A 19,499-nucleotide genomic window follows, 5' to 3' on the forward strand; every position below is an offset into this window, starting at 1 on the left:
CTGTCCGGTTTTCCAGCCAAAGGTTTATGGATATATGTCATCAACCAAATCAACCGAGAAGAACAATTGGCACTTTAAATAGTGGATCTGTCCTGACATTGCCTGTAGTAAACCTGTTGATCTGAACTGAATTCATTTTGAGCGTTATTATTTCTAGGGGAAAATTTGTGTTGTGGCAGAGTCCATCACAACAATATTTATCTCTCTCTGCTCTGCTTTTTTGTAAAATTACATCACCAACTAAAATGGCAGGAGCACCCTGAGAATACTAAATAAGATTAAGAATGTGTACGAATTACCAAAAACTTCAGTTTATAATCCAATTTGTCACAACCATGCCTTAACTCCTTCACAAAACGGTGATAAATATTAGATATTACATTGAGTAAAAATATGGGTGATATCAGGGTTGCACAGTACGATATTGAATCCATGGTCAAATTTGAATTGACGTTTTCTGTTCAGTATGGAGGAGCAATGCTTATGTTTTACTGTTGTTAAATAATATAGATATCCAACTGCTGGCGACTGACAATTATATTTTATACCCGGTCTGACCATTTATTACAGTGGGTTGGAAGGGGACTACATTTGTATTTTCCTAAAATCTGTGATGAGTTATTTCGTTTTCAAAACATTTACCTGAAAAGAGAGTGCATTGCACCATTCAATAAAATCATTTAGAAATTATATATTTGGATTCTTTATACATTGGCCGGGGGTTGTGTCATCAGGAAACTTAATGTGTTTGCTCTTACAATCGTTAGTGTAAAAAATGTACGAAGTGACCAGACAGCCCTGTGGTGATCTAACAGAAGTGCAGCGTGTATGAGAGAACCATGTCCCCGTTTTGACCTGTTGTTTCCTTTCTGTTAAAAGTCCCATCTAATACCATTCAATTTAAGTTCCTGTTTCAGTTAGAGTGGCTGAATCATATTAAAAACAGAGAAAACATCAATAAAGCTGTAAGCAATGACGTTGCTGAGTCAAGAAGTGGATAAACCGTGTGGGTATTGTCTCTTCCCATCCTTTCTGAAAAAGAAGACTAAAATGTTACATGTGGGATCTGCACAAGACTTGGAAACTCTGCCGTAAACAGTATTTGCTCCTGCGATCTTTCGTGATCGCCCAGAACGTTCTACGCACCTCAGCTGTGTTCATCTTTAATAATCTCCTGAAATTTAGAAAACTCAACACTGTTACCCTTGGTAGTTGTAATTTGTCATTCAGAACGGGTATAAAATATATTTGTCAATCGCCAGCAGTTGGATATCTATATTATTTAACAACAGTAAAACATATGCATTGCTCCGCCATACTGAACAGTTCAAATTTGACCATGGATTCAATATCGTACTGTGCAACCCTGATATCACCCATAGTTTTACTCAATGTAACAACTAATATTTACCAATTATGATAATACCCCTCAATTTAAATATATAGATACGGGGAATATTTAAATAAGTGCGTCCTTGTGATTTCTTGATAATCCATATCCACAAAGAATTCAAACTTTTCTGTCCTGATGCACATCCGTCTTTACGTATCTATGGTAATAGGACGACACCTTCCGGTCCGCTTAGCCCTTTGTTTGTCTGCAGTTCTCGCGATAAACCCTGGGATTGGAATCAAAGACCTTTGAGTCGAAGTACGCAGTGAGGGACTCGTTGGAGGAAGATCTCGGAGTCGTGTGATTCTCTTTTACAAACTTAGCGATCATGGCCGATGTTCAGCAGGAAGGAGATGCAAGCAAGCCAGAAGAAACAACAATTCCGTCCGAGGCTGAAAACGAGCAGCAGTTAGAAAACACCAATGGCATAAAACCGTAATTATCCTTTCCCTTGTTAATTGTTGTGTTCTATGCAGGGGGTCCAGTATTTCTCAAGATGGAGGCTATACATACGGTTGGCTGAGGCCTAGTTTACACACGGTAGTCATAGGCTTTTTCGCGATTGATAATAGGAGATGCTTATATATTATATAGATTTGTTTTTGTGTAATACCTCTTAAGAAAAGTATGCATACAGTATGAAAATGTTAGAGTTCGAAGAGATGGACCAACCTTGTATTTATTGATAATCGCCTTTTGTGGTGGTTGTGGCTGAGGTCTGTTGGCACAAATAGCAGTTTTAGCAGTGAGCTCAATATTTACGAAATTGGACGAATGTATTCAGCATTTATATCGACGCCTTTATTTTGCTGCTCTTCAAGAAAACGCAGCCTGTTTGTTGTGGAGCTGTAGTATTATAGTATATATCCTACGTCCTACTGGGGGGAAATCTATACAATAAAAAAACACCGACTTCAAGACAGAAATGGTTATTTCAGTCGCGGAAAACTCATACAATGTTTCTTTGTAAATATTTTTGTGATTACAACTAAGTATCCTAGGCTTCTACCCTTAAGATTTATAGGCCTTTGATAGGTAGTGTATAATGTTGTTGATTGATGCACACTGTTAATATTTGTGGTGGTTGCAATAGCGCTTAAGCACATTTTCCATTTGTACCCGTTTTCTCTTGTGTAGTGAAGCTGATGAACCTCCGAAGGAGAAGTCCGAAATGAAAGAGAAGTCTGTGAATAAGAAATCAAACCGATTTCACCCGTATTCCAAAGACAAGAACGCGGGAGCTGGAGACAAGAAGGGTCCTCATCGAAACCGAGTGTTTATTAGCAATATCCCATACGACATGAAGTGGCAGGCAATTAAAGATCTGATGAGAGAGAAAGGTAACTTGTCAGGTTCAAGGAAACACAAGTTCTGTAGCTACCTCATGCTGTGCCTTCATGATGTTTGTTCTGTGAAAAAACAATCACTGGACTGTCTCACAAGACAACAAGCAGTGACGATTTGGATTCGATGTTGCTTATTGTAAATTGGTCTGTTATAACAACTTCCAGTTGCTCAAAAGTCCAATATGTTTGCTTAATCAGTTTCTGTTTCTGGAATAAATAACTTCTTCAATGCGTGTTACAGCTCAGGGGATATTTCTTAGATTGCAAAACCAATATACTGTTTGGACTGAAACTTTTTTGTGTACATAAGTTTGTCAATGATGCTTTGAGTTCTTTTGTCAAGGGTTTTGTTAAGAGAGCTCCAAATCATGTAACCTCTAATGCTTTTTTCGAAAATGAGAACTCGTTCTCGTTGTATCTGTTGTAAGGTGACGCATATGTATTTTACTGAAAAATAGGCTGGTGTGCCTTGATGTGCACTGCTCCTTTTATTTAACTATTGGAAGTTTGCAATTCTAAAGTAGACATCTTTTTGAAAGCTGTTAAAGGTGTAAAGTCACCTTAAAACAGTTAAGGGTTAACATTTGTTTTATTTGAATATCAGGTTGGTTATAGTTTTGGTATTTTGTTCACCAACTATGATCACGCTAGCCCCATTGAGACGTTCATGCTTAAGGTTGAATGTAGCTGTTTTTTCCCCTTTAGTCCATGGCTGCTGATTATTTCAGAAACTGACCCGAGTGGCATGGTTTGTCAGGTGGAATGTTGGTCTGGATCGATCATTGGTGAATAACAGGTTTTGCATATGTAGTGTTGTGCCAAGGGCAACAGTGAAGTGAAGACTGGTGTTTTAAATGCATTGTCTTTTTGGTATTTTCCCTTTGTATGTCTCATGTAGTTGGTGAGGTTACATACGTGGAGCTCTTTAAGGATGCTGAAGGAAAGTCAAGGGTAAGTGATGTGGACAACTTGCTGCAAGAGGTTTTAAATATCCTCAGCAGTCTTCATTCTATCAAGTGTTCGACCAGGTAATGAAACTTAAGGTTATTTTCTGTGAATTGCTGATAAATTGGAAAGGTATTGTGGCTAGAGCCTGTTCCAGTTGGCTGTAGTTTGTGACATTTTTGTCAGAAGGGATTGGTTGGTTGATGCTGTATAATTGGATGCACTTATCAGTTTTTTTTTCCTTTAAGTACATCAAGTTTTTGTTGTTGAAGCTTTCAATTGGTGGTTCAGCTTGCTGTTTATTTTTTTATTTGGTAAAAAGGATCATGTGCTTTTTGTCAGCACTTGTTGTGCAATTTAGTTGCATTATAGTGACTATCAATCCTACATTCATATTCTAAGAATTTAAAGGTGATGAATGGCACAGTGCATTCTGCTTTGAAAATGTCCCTACCCAATTTGGAAAAAATAATGTTTATGAAATGAGCATGCCTCTTTATTGATGTGCATTTTAATTTTTTAAACAGTCAACTCTGTGATGTAGTGAGTGACATGTATGGATATTGAAGGCTTGATTTTTTTTTTTGCTCCAAACACTTTCAGGTTAAACCCATCTTTACTCATGTTACCACCAGAAGAAATTGTTAAAAAGGCAGTGGTATATAAATTTGCAACATTAATAGATATTATGCTGGTAATATGAAAAAAGCAGGTGATCCTGAATATGGAATGGGGACAGGGCTGGAAATTAACTCTTGCCCACTCACCATTGGTGAGTAAAACATTTGGGGGTGACAGAAGATCTTGTCTTAATGGCAAGTAACTAACTGGAGGTGTGCAGAATGTTTTGCCGAGTACTGAACCACTTTGTCCTCAGTATTTAAAAGTTCATTTATGACCTGTTGTCATGGTCTCAGTACATGTTGCTCTGTCCCGCAAACTAAACAAAATGAGAGGCAGCAGCACCACTGAAATATTTGGTGTATTTCTAAAATTAGGTTTGTCATAAGAATGAATAAAATGATTGCAGTGAGAGTTGTATTAATGACATTTACTCACAGGCTAGTCCCTCACCTAGAGTAAATGGTAGCAGACCAGTGTTAAAAGGGTGGTGAGAGAGAGGTTTTCTTTTAATGTGCCAATGCAGTTCATATGTGCTGGCACTTTAAACATTTAAAAACAACATCTGTAAAACTTCAAAAAGATCTAGATGTAAGGTATATATAAATCCAGTGATGAAATAGCCCAGTCCAAACAGAACAAATAATCTGAATTCATTAAGTGTAAAAATTAAGCATGGCATTCAAAGAACAGTAACAGTATTATGAATGCAAAATTGTATATTCTGAAGCCTTTACTGAAATACAATATGCAATTGCACATCTAGAGTTTTTGTGAGTGAAAGGAAGTCGCAGTTCACTAAATTAGTACACATCCTAGTATGTACTGTTAAGACATTTTAATATATGATGGGCCAGATGCTCTGCAAATATTATTGGCTTGTGTCCTAAAAAGTTAATTTCCAGCTCTGGTGGGTATTATTTCACCCCACCATATAAAATAGTGTTAAGATTTCACTGACCTTTTAAAATCCTGTCCTGTAATTCCCTTTGCCCTTATTTTAATGACCTTTACTACTTCCTCTAGAAGGGGCAGTAAGAACATGCAGATTTCATGTTTGGCATGCATTCTGCGAGTACACTTCTGTGCACATCTGGAAAACCAGAAAATAAATGTATATTCTTCAAAGACCTTATTAAAGCTGGTTAAGGTTAAATTTTGTACACCTCTTGTGAGGTTTCGCATTACATTAACTTGTTTTTTTCCCCCCTTCTCTTGATGCGTGCTCTTGAACACTACTGTGTTGCTGCTACAGGGATGTGGGTATGTACAATTTTTCTGCTTCCATTTTTACTTTTTTTTGGTCTATGAAATTAATTGTAATTAATCTGCATTTTTTCATAACTTGTATTTTGCTTTGTAAAATAATTTCCATCCAGAGTTGTAGAGTTCAAGGATGAAGAATTTGTCAAGAAGGCGATTGAAGTTATGAACAAGCATGATCTGAATGGCAGGCCACTCAACATCAAAGAGGTATGGAGAAATCTCAAGCTATTGAACTATTTTAAAACTGACTGATGATGGTGAAATGAATATTAGTGCTAAAGGCTTAATGTGGGTCTGCATTAAAGTCATCCGTCTGAAATCTTTCAGGATCCTGATGGGGAGCATGCACGGAGGGTGCTGCAGCGGACTGGAGGAATGTTCCCTGGAGGCCGTGGCTCGGATGGGGGTCCTGGAATAATGAACTTGCCTCCTTCTATTGCCAACAATCCAAATATCCCCCCTGAGGTCATTAATGCTTTACAGGCTGGGAGGCTGGGTTCAACGGTGTTTGTTGCCAATGTAAGATTTCGTCATTTTTTGCATATTCATCTCATGTTTAATTTATACGTCGGTATTAAATTTGCACTTTCCTCTCTTTTTATAAAGCTTGATTTCAAAGTGGGGTGGAAGAAGCTGAAGGAAGTGTTCAGCATGGCTGGAACAGTGAAAAGGGCTGATGTGAAGGAAGACAAAGATGGCAAGAGCCGTGGGATGGGGACTGTCACCTTTGAGCAGCCGCTGGAGGCGGTTCAGGCCATCTGTATCCTTTATAATATTGCTTGGGCACAAAAGCTATATGGGTTCATGTAGGTGACAGCTTAGTAATGAGTAGTTAATGAAGTGTTTTAACTTATCTCTGGTTTGGAATCAATTATAGTTCTGTTCTGAAGGTTTGAAATTGTGAATGTTTTCCTTAACCTCTTGATGCTTAGCCATGTTCAATGGACAGTTCTTGTTTGACAGGCCTATGCATGTGAAAATGGTGAGTTTTTCTTTCCTTACTAATCCCTATAAGTGGGTCGCATGTGTGCGTTTGTCCATTGTTCAGCGCTGTCCTGGAGTGTCCTGTGTGTCAATTCCCCGTGTCTGATTTTTCCTCCCACCTCCCAAAGATGTGCTAATCAAAGGTCCTAAATTGTCCCTTGACAATTAGACAGCTACACTTGTTTAGGCTGTAGTTTACTCCTTTAATATTACTCTGGATTGCAGTGAATAAAAAGCTTTCTAATAAAATATTGTTGAAAAGGAAATTAACATTTGTTTTCCGTTTCAGGATGACAAGTCTGTTCCCCCAGATGATTTCCGTCCAGTAGAAAAGTCACCTCAGTTGCCACGTGAGTATCTTGTCTCCATTCTGTGTAGGGCTTGTTTGTAGGAGGATGGAACTTCTTTGGTGATTAAAGCTGCATGTGCTGACTTTGCTTTTAGGAGGTCTTGGTGGTATTGGAATGGGACTTGGGCCTGGAGGTCAGCCAATCAATGCTAACCGATTGAGTGGAGGAGGAATGGGAAATCCTAGTCCTGGAGGTTAGTGCGTCTAAAAAGAGCCTATTTTTCCTGTTTGTGAGGAGTTAGTCCCTGTTCATTTTTGGAGAGCCTGAGCAATCGCAGAGTGCTGAAGAGCTTGCCTGTTCATGTTCATATTGCAGCAAGATACTGGGTATCTTGCGAAGACTAATACCGACATCACGCTGTGATGTCTTATATCCAGGAACGGAAAAGTCTAACAGTATTGTTACGGTTCCCTTTTACTGCTGATTACAGGCTGTAAAAGTTTAATCTTGAGTTTTCTGAATTGTCTAGTCTTTTATAGGCACAACAAAATTATAAAGTAGGCTTGTACATTTTTGCAATGAGATACATTATACACATACTAAGAAGGTGAAATGTCATCTTGTGTTCCAGGTATGGAAGGACCTGGTTTTGGAGGCATGAATCGAATGGGAGGTGTGTTCTGTTAATTACTTTTACAAAGGAAAATGATATGCAGTTATATTATAAATCCAGTTTAAATACTGGATGACAGCAATGACTGAAATCTGTTTTTGCTATAGATCGTTTTGTTGAATTGTTTGATTTCAATATGCATGTTTTTAAAATTGCATTCAGTTATTAAGGAACTCGCTTGGCTTTTTAATTCCTAAAAATCGGTTGTCTACGATTTCACAAAGTGTGGATTTTTTATTGATTTACCGTCTAAACTTAATGAGGGTTCCCTTGCATCCTAAACAATGTGGTATATTTTTTAGAGATCATTTGCTTCAGAGAGTAATGAAAAGAGTGTGGAGGATTGCAGTACAGACTTTAATATTGCTAGGTAGTGGCTATTCTCAAGAGTTTGCAGACAGTTGAATCTGGTAGTTTGCTTAGGAACTGCTCTGGTACTCTTTAGTAGTGGAAAATTTTCTCCATATTCTCTCATCTCCATCCATCAATATAACATTTTTTATGTAAATCAGTCTGTTTTATTTCTAAGGGTCCGGTCTTATTTTGTTAAATGCCAAATGCAAATTTTCTAGAAATGCAGAAATACTGGTTCCCACAAGATATGCTAGTTTGTTGGTTATAACAGCCCTCCTTTCAAAAAACCCTTCAACAAAGCTCAGGGTCAGTATCCCCTAAAATGAAGGGAAATCTTGGAGGGCTGAATCCTAAAAACACGTTGAACTGTTCATTTTGATTTTGGATTTTTCTGTTTCCTAAATTGGAATCTGCCAGATCCCCAGCTAAAAACAAAAATGACATTGGAACTAGATTCCAAAACATGTTATCTTCCTGGTGCAAGAAATGCTCGAAGCATATTCATGTTTTTGGTGTTGCTGTATAATGTCGTTTCCTCTGTGTTCCTCTCTCAGGAATGGGCGGAGGCAGCTATGGAGGAATGGATGGGATGGGCAACATGGGAGGCTACAGTGGTAGAGACATGGCACCTATGGGAAGATTGGGAGGTAGTGTGACTTATTCTCAGTTATACAAGATGTAAGAGCTTGGAACATGCTGTGTACTCAACTCATGTTCTCCAAATAGGAATGGATGATTACAGAGGTGGTCTTGGAGCTGGAATGGGCGGACTTGGCAGTGGCATGGGAGGAATGGGTTCTGGGATGGGCAGCAACATGGGTGGTAAGTTTTTGAGAAAACAAATCTTTATTGATAGGCTTTTTCTGACACAAATATTTTTCTCGAAATCTACAGGTTTTAATGTTAACTGACTTTAGCACTCATAGATGGGACTATGTCATGAAAGGTGGTTAGGGGTTTAAATTGCAAAAGTCATTATTTTTTCAAAGAGTCTGTGAGTAGTGCAAGTCATTAAATTGAACCTTATGGTTTTGGTTCTTTTCGAACACTTTTTAAGCTTGATCTTGGTCTTTTTTTGTTAAATATACCATTCCTTTCAGATATGTTCCGTTCTGGAATGGGTGGCATGGACCGTGATTTTGGCAGGAATGATATGCCGATGAATCGAGGCTATGGGGATTCGTTTGGAGGAATGGGTAAGGCTGTTTGTGGTAGTGGTTTATTCTTGATCTGAAGAGCCTGTTCAGAATCTGCTTTGCATATTGCCGTGTTGTAATGAAATCTTTTGGCATCATCTTTCATTTTCATATTTCAGAAATTTGAAAACCATTTTTTATAATTTTTAATATCCATTCATACGTTGTACATAGCTCTGAACAAATGGGGCCTCTTGCTTCCTGAGACTCAACTTAAATTGTATTATGGAACGTTTTCTAGTCAGCTGTATAAGGTACTCTTGGTCCTTTATTGACTGTTAGTAAATTTTCTTTGTCAGGAGGAGGAATGGGAGGATTTGGCGGAGGCATGGGTAATGCTGGCATGGGTCCAATGGGATCTGGATTAGGTATTTTTTAATTAATGTTTTTCATTGCTTAAACTCGGCTTACATCTGCAGCTTTTTTTTTGTTATGCTGTATTTCAGCCATTATTTTTTAGATGTAAAGATTGTCTGATTTCATCAAAAAATGTGTTTCTGGGAGGGTGCTGACTAGGTGTTGCAGAAGTTCTTTTCTAGATTTGGAAGAGACTGCTCTTAAGTGAAGTCAGTTCACTGAAGTTCAGCACATTTACTGCTGAGTGATGTTTCTGCACCTTGAGTCAGAAGGTGTTGTATGCATTGTTTTCCAAGAAATACTTTTAAATGGTTAATGGAGAACAATGCACTATTAGAAGTATTAGTATTACAAGTATGGGTTGATAGTTTGCAAACTGAAATGCCCTGTTTAATGAATGATGCCTCTTTCCTTATAGGAAGTGGAATGGGCAACATGGGAATGGGTGTGGACCGCATGAACTCCAGCTATGACCGAATGGGAGGTGGTATGGACATGAATCGTGGATTTGCGGGATTTGGAAGTGGCTCTGGCCCAATGGGAGGTGGAATGTCTGACAGAGGGTCGGGGCCCAAGGGATGCCAAATATTTGTGCGCAATGTAAGTGAATAAAAACATCACTATTTGGTTTTTCAAGTGTTTTTATTGCTTTCCTTTTAAATTTACCTTTTTTTTATTGTAGCTTTCCTATGACCTAACCTGGCAGAAGTTAAAGGAAAAATTCAGTCACTGTGGTGAGTAATTTGAGTGTGTGAAAGTTTGAACATACTAACACTGTTTATTTGCTCAAATAGATCTTTCGATATGTCTGTCATAAAGTTCTGATTTTTGTGTGGTGTTCTTAAAGGAGTTTTTTAGTTTGGGTCATGTACTCGTGTCACTTCAACTTCATTGTGAAATTAATGCTTTCATTCCCTTTGCCTTTTAGGTCAAGTTGTATTTGCAGAAATAAAAATGGAAAATGGCAAATCCAAAGGGTGTGGAACAGTTCGCTTCGATTCCCCAGAAAGTGCTGAAAAGGCTTGCAGGATGATGAACGGCACAAAGATTAACGGGAGAGAAGTTGATGTCCGTATTGATCGAAATGCTTAAACCTTTAGTGATGTTTACACCCATGTCCCCTGTAGCTTTTGTTTTGTTTTAAAAACATTTCTTGGAAGTCCCTACTGTTACCTGAAGCTGTCGGTCATCACCAGCCTTTGTAACTGGATGTGTATAGGGTTGTTTATATACAGTGATCTTTTTTTTTTAAACCCCTCTTTAATTTGTCAGCCATCAGTATGTTTGAACAAATAAACTTTTTAATTTTTTAACATTGTTTTGTGACTTTTCTTGAAGGTGAGTGGAAGGTGCCGAAACTTGGTCCCATGTTTAAGTCTTCTAATCACACTTAGGGGGCTAAACATTTCTTATTATTTTCTCTTGACTCTCATCCACTAATTTATATCTATATCTATTGTATGGAATATTCTGCCTGTTCTCAAGTGTCAAAAACTACTGCTGGTTGACCTGTGTTAAGTGAACCCAGGAACTATTTAACTCCATTCTTAGATGCATATTATGTTTTAAAATATATCCAAAAACTGGATAAATGAAAAAAAACTATTTATTGCATTTAAAACATTTTTGTGGTGTTCCAAAGCCTATCAGTTCAATCATTGCATGCTCTTACTGGGCTACTGCCAATAATGCCAAGTTCATACAAAATAGACAAAGTTGCAAAGAGGAGGTAGAAAACAAAACATATAGCACCTAGCTTCCTGTCCAGCTTCCACCCATTAATGTGTACAGCCATGAATAACACAATGATTGAGAGGAGGAGGGTAAAAGCTGTATATAACAAGCCAGAACTGTTAATTTGCACAGGTGAGGAGGTGTCCACAAAAACAGTTTTTATAAACCACGGTAAGCCCAGGCACAGCATATCAAACACATTGGATCCCACAATATTGGACATTGCCATGTCTCCCTTTCCTGCAAGAGAGGAGAGCAAAAAGATTGGTTCCTGTAAAGCAAGTGTACAAATTGCGTACAGTATCAATCTCTGTCTCATGCTCAAATTGCTACCTTAAAGGTTGGCTGACTTCCATTATCTTATATGACAAATGTGTTCGGTTAGGAAGCTAAATGTATAAACGTGCTGTTTGGAAGCTACACTAATAACATCCACAATTTATCATACCAGTATTCACTCTGAAATGTAGTTGTGTGTGATGGATTACCTTCTCTAGCAACCAAGACGCTTGCAACTGTGTCAGGAATGCTTGTTCCGGCTGCCAAAAGAGTGAGACCCATTACCGTGTCTGGAATCCCCAGTGTTTCTCCTGCAATAGTCAAATAGAATGATTCAGTCCTCTTCATCGGAATTGCAACTAAAGTCTACTACTGGTCCAGACCAGTGGCTTTGACTGTTTTTATGCATGTATTATACTTGACATTTCCTAAACTGTGATAGTTTACAGAACCTTTTAAGCATTTTATATTGTGAAGAAAGACATGGACATACTTAATCCCCTTCTATCAAAATTATATTGGCTATTAATAAAGCTTGGGTCAGGTAGTATGGAGAAATAATGTGAGATGCCATAATTGAGTCTCTTTTAGCTACTTAAGCGGAGGAGATCCTTATATAACTGTTTCACTATTGCGATGGCATGTGATGGAAAGTCAGTGACGATGGATCAGGTGTCCTCTCCAGAAAGGCTGCAAGCTCACATCATGTGGCAAAGGGTGCTCGTTGACATGCACAGGGCTGTGTTGTGTTCTACCTGGGCTGTTCTGTGTAGTGTAAGGTCTGTGCAGTGCTAAATTCTGTCATGTGAGTCTTTTAGAGTTCTGGGTGGATAATAATCCTCTTATACTCCACAAAGTCAGTTGGCATCACATGGTTTCTCACAGTATCCCACGGGGCAAAGAAGCCCTTAATCCTGCTGTTTAAGAGTGCTCTGACTTCAGATGAGGGGCTACAGTAATCCCCCAGGATACTACAAAGGCATTTCAGCTATTACCATGTGATTCAGCTCTCGTGCACAGCAAAACTATTTTAGGTTTTCTCCATTCAAATAACACTGAGTGAGCAGAAGACTTTTTAATAAGATTAGGGAATTGATGCTGCTATTCAGATTTTAAAGCAAAATGTAAAAAGCACATGCATATTCATAATCATGGCACCCACTGGCTTTAGCTGATTGAAGCAATATCACTGGAAACAGTTATTTACTTAAATTGCCAGCTGGAATTTAACTAGAGAGGTAAAAAGCTTATTTACCTACAATGGTGACCATCCACACCAGGATATATGTGAATGCAGAGATCCACACTGCAGCCATGAGGAAGGTCAGTGGGAACCATCTTTTCCAGAACCGCCTTCTGCAGTCTGGAGTGGTCAAGAACAGCAGCGTGATTATGGGTAAGCACAGCACCCACAGGATTCTCTTGAGGTCAGCCTCAGGAATTGTGAAGACACTTCGATGATCTGGAAAATATAGCATTTTGGATTTTGTTAATACAGCTATCAGAATAATTTACTTGCTACCATTCCATCAGTGCTGCCGGCAGTATTTTGCAGGCAGGACTGTCACCTTATGTGGACTGGCCAGCAGTGGAGGCAAACCTCCTTCAGTGATTAATCAAGGTCCTGTGTTGAGCACCCTGTCTAACATCAGTGAGTGTGAGCAGATGTACACAGCAACACCAGACCAACCGAAAGGGAGGTCCAAGTGTGATGGTTTGGGGAGGTTTGTCAGGCTGCAGCAGAACTCCTCTTGTACAGACTGATGTCAATCTGACTTTAAGGCACTACACCTCATGTCTAGAGACCTTATCTGGTGCCCCTTTTACACTTACATCCTGATGTGAAAACATTCCAGCAGGACAACACAACCTCATACTGCATTGTAACAATGGCTTAGTTACAAGATGGGTATGTGATAACTATACCGTGGATGCCCCAGCTGCTAAACATCATCCCTATTGAACATTTGATGGACTAAAATGACATTTAGCTCCTAGGGCTCTGAGACCAGTGAGCAGACAGATGCTGTTATAAGGTCTGTGAGAGGACAGGGACTGAATCCCACATGACAGCATCGGCAACCTGGTCCAAAGTATTGGATGCAAATGAACAGCTTGTATTGCTTCCAGCTGTGGCCACTTTCTATTAGCCCATGTTTTCAGTGATAGAACCTCTGTTGATGGTAATATTAATCATGATGAAAATATCTATATCATGTCTTTTCAATCAACCATTAGTGCATCTGCTATGAAAAAGTACAATCTTCCTGATGACTTTGACTTTTTTGCAGTTATAAGTGATACACTTATTTTGTTGCTCCTTAAATATAATAATAATATTTTTTCCCCAATAACTCTGAGATTAGCTGGTTTCTCACTGTGGGTTTTTGGGTTTTCCACCTCTTGTCCTGGAAAGCTACATTAACTTTCGTAGGTCTTCCTTTCAGCTGTGCTTTTAGTTAGAGAGGTAAAATGTTACCTTAACTATGTTAATACATTACATAATTACTTAACTAAGCCAGTGATAATCAATGTTGAGCTGTGATCTTTAGCCAGAGACTGAAGACAGCTGTGTCTCTCTGTGGACTAAGGCATAGGCTCTTTGCCTACTAGGTTTCTGTGGTACACAAACGTTTTACACATCAAACTTACCATTAGAAACATCTCCAAGTCCATGTAAACTTAGAGAAAGCTGTGAATATCCTGAGTCCTCCTGAAATATCCCACTGTCAGTTCTGGAATGTCTGTGTACCAGCAGGCCATTGTCATCGTTCCAGCCAAGCAATGAATGCTGCTCATTAGTCTCCTCCATTGCTTTAGTCAGGCAGGTACAGCAGGGACTAAACTTCTTCATCATGTACTGGTTGATGCGAATGTCAAAGCAAAGCACCACAATATACACTCCGTAAACCAGCAGTAATGAAGCAGCCTCATACCTTCAAAAAGAAAACACTAATTGTGTAAAGGCATCAGTCCAAACTGCAAATCGAGTGTTCCTGAAATGCTAAGAGACAATTGCAAGATTGTTTTGTTTGCCTTTTTCACAAGTCAATGAATTACTTCTCAGTTACTGGCACTACGCTTCAAAATACATCACTGAGTTACCACCAGCACTGATTTAAAAGAATTAGCCAACAGAACAAAATTCTCACCAGTATATCGTGTTATCAGAAATAATCGCAATTACAGCCGACACACTTATGGCGTATGCCACACAGTCTCTAAACAAAGGCCAGCAAGTCAGCTTGGAGACCTGGAAAAAGTCAAAGCAACATTATTTTATTAGACCTAAAATACACTTATGAAATTTACAGTATTAATCATGGACATACAACAAGATAAGAGAATGGAAAATACAACGTGAAGGACTTCCAAACAATACAAAGCAAGGTATAGCACTTGACGGTGTACAGACAGCAATAACCCGCACAGAGAACAGGCTGACTACCTTGTGAATTTAAGACTCAACGGATAGCTTGAAGACATGGTTCGTAACTTGAAGCTGTTGTGCCAGTTTTAATGTTCCAGGCTCAGGCGATCTATCAACCACTTTATCAAATAGAGGTATAAGGGGGAACTGAAACCTATCCCAGCATGCAACAAGCACAAGACAGAATACACACACAGGATGCTAGTGCGTCACTAGACACATACACGAGGACCAATTTTCCCAGGAGACAATTAACCTACTAATATATCTTAGAACTGTGAGAGGAAACCGGAACACTAGAAACTCAGAACTACCCACGCAAACTCGGGGATCAGCACGCAGTTAGCGTCCCAGGAATTGAACCCGGGACCCCGCTGTTGCAGAGCAGCAAGGATAACCACTACGCCACCATGTCGTGCTTGTCTAGACGATTTCATTCAAATAAAAAAAAATGCTTACGTCATTTGTTACATGAATGAAATTACAAGTGCATTACACATCAAAGAATGCGCTGAAGAGAATCAAAAAAACAGCAAAGGCATTGCAGTCTGCCAACAGCAAATTGCATTCATTGCGTTTTCAATATTTTCCCCAATTAGACCCAAAAAAAGTAACACCATATTTTTTCGTAAAGCACAATTTGTTTAAAAATATTACAAAACGGCAAGCTAGCCGAAACCTACAGTAGATCCTGTGGAAATCTTTGAATACATAAGGTGCTGTATTCAAAACATTTAAGTTCTTAAATCCCTATTGGGAGCACTGGGGATTTCTGTGCCTCGTGTTGTGAATATGCTCATAAGCTTTAATGAAATACCACATTCCATTCAACAAACCCTTTACATCGTCAAGGAAAGCTAAATGCTGAGGCATCTTAATTGGCCGGCTCAGCGTGTGGTTTAAAATTCAGACAAAAATGTAGGACTCACATGTAGAGCTGGTAACGCCTATGGTTGCCGAGAGATTGACGAAGGGGTCAGTGAATTTCTGTCGGTCACATACACGTTTCCTTAACGTATCAGTGGTTCACATCCTACTGTACACAGACATTCGGACCTCTGTATCTCAAGGTCTAAATTCAATGTTGTTGTGACAAAAAGAACAAAAAAAAATACATACTGAAGAGGAAAGAAGTCCGCATGCTGCACATATCGCTAGGAGGTTGTAGACCGCTGATCCAACTATAGTACTAACACCGATATCTCCTTTAGTGACAAACACACCTGGAGAAACAGTCACACCACATGCCAACAACAAAAAAAAACATACCTTTTAGACTGCAGTTTAGGAACTAAACGTATGCATTAGAATTAATTAATTCATTATCTGAATCACGTTACAGATTACAGACTCGTATCAGCATTTTATTTGTGACCTTTAATTACTACGAAACAAAAAGGCTACGTTGCGTAAATCCTGCGCGAATATTTGAAAAGTACTAAATGAGTTGAGTGACAAGCCAAGACCATCAGAAACAGTACCTAGGAAAACAGTTACTAGTTCTGGGGCTGAGCTACCAGCGGCCATGAAAGTTGCTCCAGCAACATCATGAGAAAGACCGAGACCTGCAAACAAGAACAGGGGAGACATGTAGTAATGTATTATCAGCACAGCGGTGAAAGTCGAACTGACTGGAACAGCCGCACGCTGTCTACGGTTTTATACAGCTAGATTTCTGCAACTTACGTTCACTGATGGCTTCCAGAGAAGGTAAGAAGTAGTCATCACAGACAACAGAAACGGCTAACAGCATATAAAAAATAATCATGAAATAAATTACAATCCCGCCTGCTTTTCTTTCTTGTTCTGTGAAAAATCCCTCTGGGAATTCTGAGGAAGGAGGGGGGACACACCGAGTATCATTCTCTGAAACGAAAACGCAATTGTAAAGTAACTAAAGGTGTGAAAGGCAGAAGTCACATCGCGATATAGTTCCTGTTACTTACACAAGACCTGCTAATATAACGTATTAAATTGCCGTTACCGTGTCTAGTATTAATAACAGCACTGTAAAGTGTGAAAATTCGTTACAATTGTCATAATCATTTGATCCATAACGAACCGTTAAATAAGCAGTTTAAATAGATTAACACCACATTTTATTCGAATTGTACTGAATGAAAATCGCATTGATAGCTATAAAACAGCCATGCCCAAACGCCCAGATTAATTAACACTAACCAACATCCCGTCGGACCCGTGAAGAACTGTACTGTGTTGAAATCACTGCTACTTTGTAAATTAGGTGAACCGTTCCGTAAAGTACGAGAAATATCCCTGTAATGCAAAATAAGACTTCTCTTCTTTTCTGTCTCTTGTCCAGAAATGTGGTTTTATCCATTGTTCCCATAGTCCGAGAGTCCCAAAGTGTGACAGACAGCTATAACCTTCTTAAATTCGTCAGAATGTCGTTCTACTAGAGCAGTCCCAAAGTTTGGTGCAGTTCAGGGGAAACGAATTCCAGGCAGATCTATCTACGACTGAATGGATTTCAGATGGCTGCAGTTTCACTCCAAGACAGATATTTCACAGAAATGTTCACCGCTGTTTCACCCAGATGCTGGGGATCACGGGATGAACCTATTCCCACTTCATAATGCTCCTCGATCGCCCTGGGCCAGTGAGGTAACCAATCAAACTGAAGAATGTAAAACACATAACCGCTGCCATGGATCAAGAAATTATTCGTATTAATACGGTGTCTTTTCAAAATGTTTATATTCTTATACATAGTACAGAACCAAAAAATATAGGAATTGCGTTCCTCTTTTACAGCTGAAGAAAGATTCATGCGTTTCCGACTTTGGGCCGTTACAAAAGTACATATACAGTAAGGGAAGTACAGGCGGAAATTCCGAGGTCCTCATTTACAAGGAAAATGGAACCTTTTGACGTCTGTATGCACCAAAATTAAACGATTCATCTTTAATATTAATATTGCACCAAATCTCAAAGTACTTGACTTGTACTTGAGTTTCTGTATCAATAAAGCGAAACACACAGAACGGTACGAGAAAAACCTTAACATAGAAAAGAGCCTCTATTCGTATATATAGTAAGCTATACTGTATTATACCTTTACTGTATGGTTTTTGCTTTAAAAATTGTAAGGTCTTTATTAACAGCAAAAAAATATAAAGCATGGCAGCACAAATGAACTACTACTTCCAACCGCTTACAAGAAAACACAACTTATTTAAAGAAAGGTGTTGCTAGACATATTACACTTTGATTCATTGAGGATTTCTTTATATGAGAACATGTTACAAGTATTAATAATGCTCAATGGTACTGACAAAGTGAACCCAGAGGATTTTTTCAGAATGAACAAGGAAACATGAACCAGACGGCACAAGGGGAGACCACGTGGAAATGCATTTAAAATCGAACAGGAAGCAAGTCTTCACACAAAGGGTTGTAGGAGTCTGGGACAGCTACCCAACTATCCCACTGAAGCGAATACCCTGGCTTATTTTTAGGGTTACTCGTATCAATTAATTATTATCTACCGATTGGACTAGATGTCTGGAATGACCTCCTCTCTGTATGAACGTCCATGTGTTCTTATGAATAATATTCCACCAGGGATCATTCTTTCTCTGGCATTCAATCATTTGTCTTTTATAGCATTGATTACTGCAATGACCTACTCCCCCTACTCCTCTCTAAATCCACACCGAACAAACTAACATGGCCAGAATTCAGCAGCCAGAATGCTGACCGGGTCACATGAAACCAGTCACATTACTCCTGTCTTGGAGCCCTTGCACTGGCTTCCTGTCAGGTTTCGAGTCAACTTAACGATCCTCAGGCTCACCTATAAGGCTCTACATGGCTGGGCACCTCAGTACCTATCTGACTTATTATCACTCTGCTTCCCACCCTGTAACCTTTGTTGATCTGACTGTGGTCCCCTGTCTGTCCCCCAAACTCGTTTACATTCTATAAGTGACAGGACCTTCTCTTGCCACGCCCTAAAGCTCTGGAGTTACTTCCCCAAGGATATCAGTGACGCCTACACTGAGTACATTAAAACCTAGACTCAAAATCTTTCTTATCAGAAAAGCTTTTATTTAGTGTCAGTGTCTGATCCATTTTCTGATGACCATGTATCTTCTGCTGCCTATTTTGTCATTTGCTATCCTTATAAAAAAAATTTAAACCAAGTGTAAATATCAGGGAAGTCACGACACAAGCCAACACGTCTGACCTCTCATCATTTGGGAGGTATGGGCCATTCCTCCCAAAAGTGTCTGTCGCTCCTGACAAAAAAAAAAATATGGGTCATGTTGTGAACAATCTGTACGATCATTTATATCACGTTAATTAGTGTCTCCCATGTAAAATAGCACTTGTTTTGGAATAATGAAAAAAGATATATTTTTATTGATTTTATAAAACTTTTTCATCGCTCTCCAACAGCTGGCGTGTAATAGTTGACCATCAGCAATGCTTAAACAGCGGACAGGTGTCAGATGCGTGTTAGATGTGTGTAGTCTGACACAAGTTTCTGAGACACCTTTCAGCCTTTTCCAAAAGCCTTCTGCACTCCAGAGAATCGTCTTCAACATTTGATTAATGTATGAGTGTATTTTCAAATGGCTGATTTATATACAAGTGTTTTTAGGACT

General features: G+C 39.0%; 2 protein-coding genes across 2 annotated transcripts; one reads left to right on the forward strand and one right to left on the reverse strand.

Annotated features, from left to right (window-relative positions):
• The first annotated feature begins 1,632 nt into the window (after positions 1–1,632).
• myef2 (myelin expression factor 2) lies at positions 1,633–10,738 on the forward strand. Its single transcript, XM_088640864.1, has 18 exons — positions 1,633–1,828; positions 2,531–2,733; positions 3,638–3,690; positions 5,561–5,568; positions 5,685–5,778; positions 5,899–6,090; positions 6,178–6,331; positions 6,504–6,553; positions 6,845–6,905; positions 7,000–7,098; positions 7,477–7,518; positions 8,427–8,519; positions 8,599–8,694; positions 8,973–9,068; positions 9,368–9,436; positions 9,844–10,025; positions 10,108–10,159; positions 10,354–10,738. The coding sequence occupies exons 1-18, from the start codon at positions 1,722–1,724 to the stop codon at positions 10,515–10,517; spliced, it is 1,815 nt and encodes a 604-aa protein (XP_088496990.1). The 5' UTR covers positions 1,633–1,721; the 3' UTR covers positions 10,518–10,738.
• Positions 10,666–17,646, reverse strand: slc24a5 (solute carrier family 24 member 5). Its single transcript, XM_088640863.1, has 9 exons — positions 17,050–17,646; positions 16,555–16,734; positions 16,350–16,433; positions 15,988–16,091; positions 14,591–14,691; positions 14,091–14,374; positions 12,694–12,900; positions 11,648–11,749; positions 10,666–11,399 (listed from the first exon to the last, which is right to left on the reverse strand). The coding sequence occupies exons 1-9, from the start codon at positions 17,216–17,218 to the stop codon at positions 11,077–11,079; spliced, it is 1,554 nt and encodes a 517-aa protein (XP_088496989.1). The 5' UTR covers positions 17,219–17,646; the 3' UTR covers positions 10,666–11,076.
• Between the last annotated feature and the right edge of the window lie 1,853 nt (positions 17,647–19,499).

This window comes from Lepisosteus platostomus, chromosome 7, assembly GCF_059453375.1.
Source record: "Lepisosteus platostomus isolate fLepPlt1 chromosome 7, fLepPlt1.hap1, whole genome shotgun sequence".
Lineage (NCBI taxonomy): Eukaryota > Metazoa > Chordata > Actinopteri > Semionotiformes > Lepisosteidae > Lepisosteus > Lepisosteus platostomus.

Bases quoted from the DNA above. Each gene is read 5' to 3' on its own strand.
- myef2 (XM_088640864.1), top strand. From the start codon at position 1,722: ATGGCCGATGTTCAGCAGGAAGGAGATGCAAGCAAGCCAGAAGAAACA. The intron at 1,829-2,530 runs GTAATTATCCTT...TCTCTTGTGTAG, and splicing joins AACACCAATGGCATAAAACC to TGAAGCTGATGAACCTCCGA. The intron at 9,069-9,367 runs GTAAGGCTGTTT...TTTCTTTGTCAG, and splicing joins GGATTCGTTTGGAGGAATGG to GAGGAGGAATGGGAGGATTT.
- slc24a5 (XM_088640863.1), bottom strand. From the start codon at position 17,218: ATGGGAACAATGGATAAAACCACATTTCTGGACAAGAGACAGAAAAGA. The intron at 16,092-16,349 runs GTACTGTTTCTG...CTGTTTCTCCAG, and splicing joins ACTAGTAACTGTTTTCCTAG to GTGTGTTTGTCACTAAAGGA. The intron at 11,400-11,647 runs GTAATCCATCAC...CCTCTCTTGCAG, and splicing joins CGTCTTGGTTGCTAGAGAAG to GAAAGGGAGACATGGCAATG.